The sequence below is a fragment of the Phalaenopsis equestris genome, unplaced genomic scaffold (genome assembly GCF_001263595.1).
Source record: "Phalaenopsis equestris unplaced genomic scaffold, ASM126359v1 Scaffold001271, whole genome shotgun sequence".
NCBI lineage: Eukaryota > Viridiplantae > Streptophyta > Magnoliopsida > Asparagales > Orchidaceae > Phalaenopsis > Phalaenopsis equestris.
Genome location: NW_018165710.1, coordinates 377565 through 387289, shown reverse-complemented (window position 1 = coordinate 387289; position 9725 = coordinate 377565). Strand labels below are relative to the sequence as shown.

The 9725-nt window shown below is 35.3% G+C and overlaps 1 protein-coding gene across 1 annotated transcript in view; it reads right to left on the bottom strand.

Moving 5' to 3' along the window:
* Nucleotides 1-9725, bottom strand: part of LOC110033735 (nuclear pore complex protein NUP205-like) — a 43910-nt gene that overhangs the window by 15304 nt on the left and 18881 nt on the right. Inside the window, exons 3-4 of the mRNA XM_020737801.1 lie at nt 7458-7626; nt 7239-7375 (exon numbers count right to left, since the gene is read on the bottom strand). Of these exons, the coding sequence (XP_020593460.1) occupies nt 7239-7375; nt 7458-7626 (306 nt within the window). The remainder of the gene's footprint in view (nt 1-7238; nt 7376-7457; nt 7627-9725) is intronic.

The window sequence follows — 9725 nt, the reverse complement described above, 5'->3', positions numbered from 1 at the left end:
GGTGGGGGGGGTGGGGGGAGATAACTACGGAAGTTGAGGTCATGATAGGAATACAGAATCTGAGTTTGACAGAAGTGCACCGCTGCTGGACATTAAGGGAGGGGAACTACGGAACTGGGTTTCACGGGGCAGAATCTGGGTAATAACGGCAGGTCTTCCAGGCGAAAGGTTATGGATGGTTGCAGAGAGATAGGGGCGGCTGGGACAGAGAAACTGCGGGACCCTTACAAAGGACAAGGAGGGGGTGTGGTGAACATTAACGAAGATAAATCATCATGGGAGAGAGGGATACAACCGGAGCACCGACATAAACGTCAGATACAACCCTCGAGAGAAAACTCGAACGTCGACAGCTGTCCTCACAAATCTGAACTGAAAAATGAGGAGATTGGCTGAAAATGAAAATAAGAAAGAGAGAAACTTCCTTCCTATGAAAAGAGGGGAGGGGTTGGTTTAGCCCCCTCACTCAGCTAAACCAGCTCAGGTCAAATCGGTTCAATATTTAGAGAAAAACTCTAGTGTCATTATTCCAGAGTTGGGGGAGCTTCAACCTCATTCGTCGAAACTTTGACTCCTTATGGCACACCGTCGAGTCTTCTGATACGTCGTATAAGTAGACGTTGTTCCAAAGCGCATTCTGATAGAAGAGATATTCATCCACCTTTGACATGAGATGAGCTGGCATTGTAGCTAGACGAGTATCCCAATAAATCAGGTATCGTGTCATCCCAGCTGTAACCTACTTCATCCATTCCTCGTACTCGGTTGCGTACAACTAATAAGCTGTATGTGAGGAGAAATAAATCACGGTGCACAACTCTTACTAGCACCTCAAGAGAGACATCTTCCCTACAGATAGCACCCAAATCCCATTCCAGAATTTTAGTCCCGATCAAACTCCTTCGGGCCATAATAGAATTGGGGTTCATCTCTCCCGTCTGGACATCTGATGAAATGTCTCATGCTGACCTGAAAGTAACCTCTAATAACTCCATGTAATATTCTCTACATGGAACACAATGTACTCATTTCTGACATGCTAGACCTCTCTCCTTCGACGCAACTCTGAAAAATCTGCATTTGACTTATCTGGGGTGGACCTGTATTTGATGTCAGCTCCTTAAACTCATAACCTTTGTAGGCATCCAAGATCATTCCTATTGATGTTCCACTCACCGTCTGTAAGACTAGCTCTAGACACCATAATCTCATGCTCCGCGGGGCTGCCCATCACCTCAGAGTCATTAACTTCTAGTCGATGCAAGACTTTTTGTCCATGATATTCTCCTCCACCCAATCACGTGACGCCCTCGTCACAGATTGACTCCACCGAGGGTCCCACTGGACCATGTAATTTGCTCTGATACCACTAATCATCACCCAAAAGAGCTCTTAAGGTTGGTGGGCAATCTAAGACTTAAATACTGCTTTTCGGCCCTACAACTAGTCGATGTAGGACTTTTTGTCCGTGACATCACGCTGTATCTCATCCCGGGTAGGTTCGGGCTAGGGTGTGGGTTGGTGGACAATCTAAGACTTAAATACTGTTTTTCAGCTCTACAACTAGTCGATGTAGGATTTTTTGTCCGTGACATCACACTGTATCTCATCCCGGGTAGGTTCGGGCTAGGGTGTAGAGTGGAAGCTGAGAGGGCTAAAGATTTAATTTAGAGTTATTAAATTTTGAAATCAGCAAGAGGAATTGAGGGTTAGGTCAAGGGTTATGGCTAAGGCTGAGAGGGCTAAAGATTTAATTTAGAGTTAGGTCAAGGGTTATGGCTAAGGGTGGTAACCTCACGATGGGACTAAGGTTGACCTAGATCTGATACCGGAGGAAAAATGCCCAAGCCACAAAATAAAACGGGGATAATAATGTTAATGATGAAAATATTACAATAAGACTCACACTACAAAGTTAACTATTCAAAGAAAGAAATAAAGTACGACAAGCACATATAACACCCTCGAGGCAATTAGGGGCTGTTGTTAGGTCGATTGAGATAGGTTGTAGTGGGGTGTGATGAAGCAACCCGCAGGATTGGAATGGGGAAGAACAACTGCGGGAGCTGGGGTCCCGAAAAGAATATGAGATCTGGGTTTCACAGGAGTAAACCGTGGCTGGGCTTTACGAGAGGGTAAAGAATGACAGGAGTTGGGTTTCATGAGGAAGGGAAAGGAGTAAAGGAATCTGGGCTTCACGGAGAGAGTGGGTAAATGAGGCCGAACTGCCAGGCGAAAGGTTATGGATGGCTGCAAAGACAAGGGCGGCTGGGATAGGGAAGCTGCAGGACATCTACAGGCGACAAGGATGGGGGAAGGAGGTGGATCTTCAGAAAGATAAATCACCACCGGAAAGATAGATTCAGTTGGAGCACTTCCCAAACTGTCAGATACAACCCTTAAGGGGAAACTGAAACCCTAGGATCTAAAAACACATATAAATAGATATGGGACAGACGAGAAACAAAAATAAGGAGGGAAGTCTCCCGCCTAATCAAAAGAGGGGAGGGGGCTGAACTAGTTCGGATTAAACCGGTTCAACTTTTGGAGCAAAAAGCCCGTGTCAACAAGAGCATGCATTCTTTAGGCAGTTTGGGTGAAGTCCCATTATGGCCTAAATAGTTTCAGACTAAGGTAGGTGATGTTGGAATGTTGCCAAATTTTGAATTGAAAGGATTTGTACATGAAAATAACAAATGAACACATGACTGGATAATGAGAGACTTGATAGCTCATTGATGAGCTCAACTGAAACATGTATTAAACTCATTAGCTACTTAACGAGTTTAAATCGAACCTTCAATTGAAAACTAGTATTATATTACAAGTCTTTCTTAATGAGTTGGGGACAAATATACAGAATTTGCAATGAAGTTGAAATCCCAGCTTCTGACAAAAAAAAAAAAACATATAACAAATTTTTAATAAAATTGACTGCACACTTGAGTATAAGTGTGACTTTGTCGAGCATCAAAGAGTACATAAATTAGAGGTCAAGTGAAAATAATAAAAATGAACAACAAATATTTCATTTCCTATTGTCACAGTAAACGTAACATTCAAACGAGTGGATAGAAAGTGAATAATTGAAAATTAAAAAATGTTCAAATATTTGATTTGAAAATAATTCGTTGGTTGCATATATGTATATACTAAAATGTGTTCTATCATAAGACATCTGTAAATTATTTAAATTTTGTGAAAATCTTTGCATTAAAAAATTGAATTAAAAATCATTAAGTTATGCACACTCTAAAGAGGGCCGCTTTGTTTATAGAGCAGAGTTAAGTCTTATCATATCCAATATGATTCTTCTTATCATAGAAATTGAAGTTGATAAGACTGAGCTTCCATTTTGGCCATTCCGACCCTCCTCACATGGACTAGAGTTCACAAATTGAGTGTTCATTTTGGCCAGTTTTGTAACACATTTCTTAAATATTCAAGGTACGCCTCAAAATTTTGTATAGTTGGGAATTCTATCAATTTGTATATAAAGCAATGCATGAATTTAAAACACAAGAGAAAATATAAGAATATGAAGTTATATTATAATTACCTATAATTAATCATAATCTCTTTTCGTAACCTCTAACATTGTTCCAAAAGGAATTTTTCACACTAAACTGCATATGCAACGGCTGTGATGAGACGGATGGTATCACTTGAAATCAAAGTTAAATATCGATTTCTCTCCATTTCTCCATCCCCAAATCCTTCAATTTGGCATGACGGGAGAGCTCCAACATACTTGCTATTGTGCAAGAGTGATCTGTGCACATGACAAAGAGTCGAAGCTTTCGATTTAGATCTCTAGAGCGAAATTGGTAAGATGGAATCTCATTTTTGTGCTAGTTCAGAGATTCACTTTCTTTCTTAGATAGACGAGTTTTATGAATAAATGAAATAAATGTTTTACACATGAATAAAAGAAATACATTAATTTTTTTACATGTTTTATTTTGAGTTATATATGACTATGCACATTTATTTTTCATTTATAAAATTTTATTTTAACATTGATTGTATTACAGAGCCTATTGTAACTTACTCTACGTTGTTAACTTTCGCTAAGGGGTAAGGAACACCCGAGCGAGAAGTCACTTGTGACTTTTATAGCTTTTACATTATAATATTGGAAGCTTAGACAAACTTTTAGATTTATATTTTTATTACATTAGATATAAAAGCTCTATATAAATATGTGTTCTTGTGATAAAAATTTTCACGCTTTCGAGTATATGTGCAACATGAATGAATTATGAAATAAAATGTACCATGCATCTTTACAACGATTTAATTAAACTAGTTTATCACACTCTTGGTTCTCATTCTGCAATTCAGAACAACTCTTTAATAGAATTTAGTTTGATCGAATCGTCTGCGTCTTTCGCACCACAATTGACCCTTAAGGAAGGCAAATTGCGGTCCTAATCATTCTCTCCATAAAAAGACTAAGTCCCGCATTGGCCAGTCCAATCCTCCTAACGAAAAATATCTGAATTGACAAGAGTGAGGTTTTGCTAAGTCAATACAATATTCTTCCTCATAAAGAGTGGAGTTGACATGATTGATGTTTACTGATTTTCAAATTCCAAATTTCTCTTGAATATCAACTATGAATATTTTAGGTTATTCAAGTCATATTCGAGTTTATAGAATATTCAACCACAGATGTTTAATTTTAACAAATATTTGAACAAGTTAAATTTATATAAATTTTGAACTTGATACTTTACAATTAAAATAGAGTCGACAAGCAATTCAAATGATTAACTTTCTTGATGATAGTCGAGCTAATAAAATATTTCAACTAGAGGGACCTACCTTTTAAAATCTAAATTTTATAAATATTTGAATAAATTCAATTTATTCAAATTATGAACGTCACCCAGAGTAAAATAGACAAAAACAAAAAAATTCAAATCAAATGATTAAAATTTCTGATGATGATCGATAATATTGGAACAAGATAGATCATTTCTTAAATTAAATTTTAAATTCTATACGATCAAATTCAATCAATACAATCCTTGATCCTGATCCTCAATAAGCAAGACAAAACTGGCAATCAAGAGAATATTTCAACAAATGGATTTTATTTTTAAAATTAAGTTTTAGCAAATACTTGAATAAATTCAATTTCTATAAATTATGAAATTAATCCTCTGCAAGCAAGAGAGTAAGAAATGTTCAAATCAATTGATTGAAATCTTCGAAGATGGGCCAACTTGATGGAATATTTCTACCAGAAAATCACGTTTTTAAAATTAAATTTTAACAAATATTTGAATCAATATATATAAATTATGAACCTGATTCTTCGTAAGCAAAACAAAATTGATAATATTCAAATCAAATGATAAAAATTCTGATGATGACTTAGTTAATAAAATATTTTAACAGGGGATGCCTAATTTTAAAATTAAATTTCAAGCAAAATTCCGATGATGACTTAATAAAATATTTCAACAGGGGATGCCTAATTTTAAAATTAAATTTCAAGTTCTATATGAAAAAAGTCAATGAATAGAATTTTTAAATGTAATATTTTGTAAGCAAAACAGAGTTCAAATGATCAAATCCCTAATGATGTTCGTGTTGAATGAAAATCTCAAGCAGAAGAATCTATTTTGAAGATGCCTTCAAATCTTATAACTTTATAAAAATTTATGAAACTAAAGAATGGTCAAATTAAAAAATTGATCACTAATCGCATGAAGCAAACCAATGCTCACCCCTAGGTTATAACCAATATTGCATCGAGTAATTTGTTTAATTTCTTCACTTTTTATAGAAAATTAATTTATTTTCTTTTTTAAAACTTGTAGACATGTTTATAAAAACCGACACACATTGCACAAATAGAAACAATAAAAAACTAAGCATTTTTTTTCATATTTTTTCTAATTTCTCAACATTCCTACAAGGATATAGCAAGAAACTAGTACCAATGAGCAAGAAACCAATACAATGAAAGAAGATGCCAGAAACGCCAGAAAGTAGGAGACGAGATGAAAGGGGAATCGCTACTCCATGTTACAAATGAAATTCAAGTAAATGAGGGTGACAAGGTAGTAGATTATGGATCGTAGTCCAGATTGAGGGGGGCAAACAAAGAGGTTGTAAAAGCCACTCCATATTTCAAAAGTATTTTGGTATGGTGAGGAAAAAAAAAGGGAAAAAAAAGAAAAGATAAGAAATCAGTTAATGATAAACAAACAAGATCAATTTTTACGATTAAAATGAGAAGATGAAGGTAGAGTAATTACAAACTTATTCAATCAATGTGAATACTACTTGACCTTGCTTGTGGAGAAGATAAGAGAGATTGTGGCGGAGCTCCACTTGATTTTAATTCATCTAATTATGTGTTCAAGGGATGTCATATAAAAAATATTTCAAACAAGAAATCCAACAAATATAGAAAGAAGTTAAAAGACAATCGAATCTCCAATACTCAATCTTAGTAAATAACAATCATACAAGGAATTTAAATGTATATTATGGTACCAGCTTTGGAGTTTTCTTTCAATGAAAAGGCAACAAATTCAAATCCATCCCGCAATAGAAGATCCTTTCTTTTTTAGCATGTTTGCTTAAGTCGCTTCAATGATACATGGGTGCAGCATTGGTGTTTGTATGAAGTAAAGTTGTTTTAATTAACTCCTGAAAAGTAATATACTTGACTTTGCAGTCTTCCCAATGAGGAACACAAGCCCCTCATAAGTTCTTCAGGTCCTTGAAAGCCTCCTGGATGATTGGACCAAAAGATTAAGATCTAAATTGCTATCTTCTAGGGAAAGGTGGTACTTTCAAAGATTTCATTCCATTTGCATCAAAGAAATTATATTGTATAGTATTTGTAAATCAATTATATTGATTTCACTAACTGAAGTGAAACATCCAGCCAACAAGTCGAGTCAATGATGGATCAAGCCTCAGTGTGACTATGCCATTTAGCAAGTCAAGCAGAAGGTGGCTTGCAAACTAACAAAACTAACTAAAAAACTTAATATAAGTCTCCTCCGAAGTAATCCAAAGCTACAATTTGTTTATAAAATGATATTTTATTACGTCAATATAAACAATGGTTCAATTTATTGAGCAATATAATATAAGCTAATAGTACATAATCTACATTAATTCAATTATTCAATCAAAATAATAACTTAAAAACAAGATTAATATTGATACAGAAATCAAAAGCTAAAGCATAAACTGGTAAGAAAAAAAACCTCAAGAAATTCTGATGAATCCACAAGCGATGTCAAACTAGAAACCAGTCTCAGTATTGGCGTCACAAGCAGATATTTATCACCCTCACCAGAGAGATTTCTTCCCAAACTGATACCAGTATGCCTTGCAAGTCCCTATAAATATGATTATCAATCTGGGAAGCTTTAAAGCTATGTCATGACAATAAAAATACAGCTTAAGTAAAAAAAAAAAAAAATTGGTTTGCAAGTTCATGACCCTGCATGACCCAAGATGCTCCAAAGCATCAGTAGATAACAGAAATTTAGCACCATGCCTGTCGTACTTGTGGCTGATCCTCAACAGAAAAGCTAGTTGTGCTTCAAGGGTGCAAAAATGCTGCAAAGCTTCCAAGGAATATTGACCATCCTATAAGAGATGGACACAAATCAATCAAAATTCAACAAAAACGATCCATGATGCCATAAATGACGTCATGTGTATCTCAACTAATTTCAGTTTTTAAGGCAATGAGAAAATTTTACTTGATTTATGACTTGAAAAAGAATACACTTTAGACCATTACTAACATTAGGAATATACAACAGCTATGAGTTAGCAATAGAAAACTATAAATAAAAATTACAAAATCAATTTCAGTTTCAGTCTTGGCTTTATCCTGAATGTTCCAGTTTCAAATAAATTCAGTGTCAAACCCCAGTTCAAGTTTTGGCATTTTTTACTGTGTTAAAAAATTTCGGTGTTTCACAAAATTATAATCAGACAATATTTTCATAAATTCCAGTTTCTTTGAGAATGAATAACTTTGCAAACTTAACAATGCTGGAAAGTTATTACTACATTTTACATCTAGGACAAGCCGAACACACAACAATGTCAATTTGGTTTATTTTAAAAATTAGAAATGCACAAAAAAAAAAAATTAAGGTGTAATTAAATTAGGGTTATGATAATTTTGGAAGGAAGAATAATCTATGCACTGCATTATGATCATATAAAGTAAATTGTATCAATACCTTGTATCATAAATGTGAGTTTTGAATAATACTTTTCTCACATGAATACACAGATAATTCACCTATAAATAGGCGAGTACAAAAAATAGAAAGAGGAAATAAATCTTCCTACAATTAAGTAATTCCTATAATTACGGAATAAACATAAATACCTATAATTAAGGAATTACCATTTTTATACTATGACTAAATATAGCAAGTACTAAATAGAATTAAAGTAAATAATAAGGAGCGTAATTCCACACTCCCCCTCAAAGTGGGCTGTACAGATTGTACATGCCCAGTTAGCTTGTTGGTTAGCTCATCAAAACTTGACTTAGGGAGAGCCTTGGTAAGAATGTCTGCGGTTTGGTCTCTAGAAGGGTATAGACCAATTCAATGATTCCATTGTCCACCTTTTCTGAAATAAAGTTCCGATCAATCTCAATGTGTTTCGTTCGGTCATGATGAACATAATTCTTTGCGATACTGATTGCTGCTTGATTGTCACAGAACATCTTGATAGAATTTTCTACCATAATTCCAAGTTCCTTGAGAAATCTTTTGATCCACATTCCTTCAAAGATACCAAGCGCCAGTGCTCTGTATTTGCTTCTGCACTACTCCGAGATACCACCGATTGCTTCTTGCTTCTTCATGTCACTAGATTGCCGCATACATAAGAGCAATACCCAGAGGTTGATCGTCGGGTGAATATATTTCCTGCCTAGTCAGCATCAGTAAAGACTTCTACCCTTTGACTATCATTCCTTTTGAATAATAATTCTTTCCCTGGTGCATCTTTAAGTATCTCAAGATACGGTTGACAGCTCCCATATGTTCCTCAGAAAGACAGTTCATGAATTGAATTAATATACTTACTGAAAAGATTATGTCTCGTCTGGTGTGGGATAAGTAAATAAGTCTTCCAACAAGCCGCTGATATCGTCCTTTGTCGATTGGTAAACTATCATTCTCCATTCCAATCTTTTTATACGGGTCTATTGGAGTATCTATTGATTTGCATCCAAGCATACTGGTTTCTTTCAATAGGTCCAATGTGTACTTCCTTTGAGTTACGGCTATCCCCATTTTGGATCTTGCAACCTCCATTCCCAAGAAGAACTTCAAGTCTCCGAGGTCCTTGATTTCGAATTCATGGGCTAGAAACTTCTTTAACTTTGTCAATTCTTCAGTGTGATCACCGATAAGAATGATATCATCAACATACACAATAAGTACAACAATCTTCTTCTCGGATCTTTTTGTGAATATTGTATGATCAGCCTGACTTTGAGTATAACCGCACTTGATTACTGAATTGGTGAATCAGACAAACCAAGCATGGGGAGATTGTTTGAGATCATATAGAGATTTCTGGAGCTTGCATACTTTGCCACTAGGGAAGGACCCTTCAAGACCAGACGGTAAATTCATGTATACATCCTCTTCAAGATCTCCATTAAGGAATGCATTTTTGACATCAAGTTGCATAAGGGGTCAGTCTCGGTT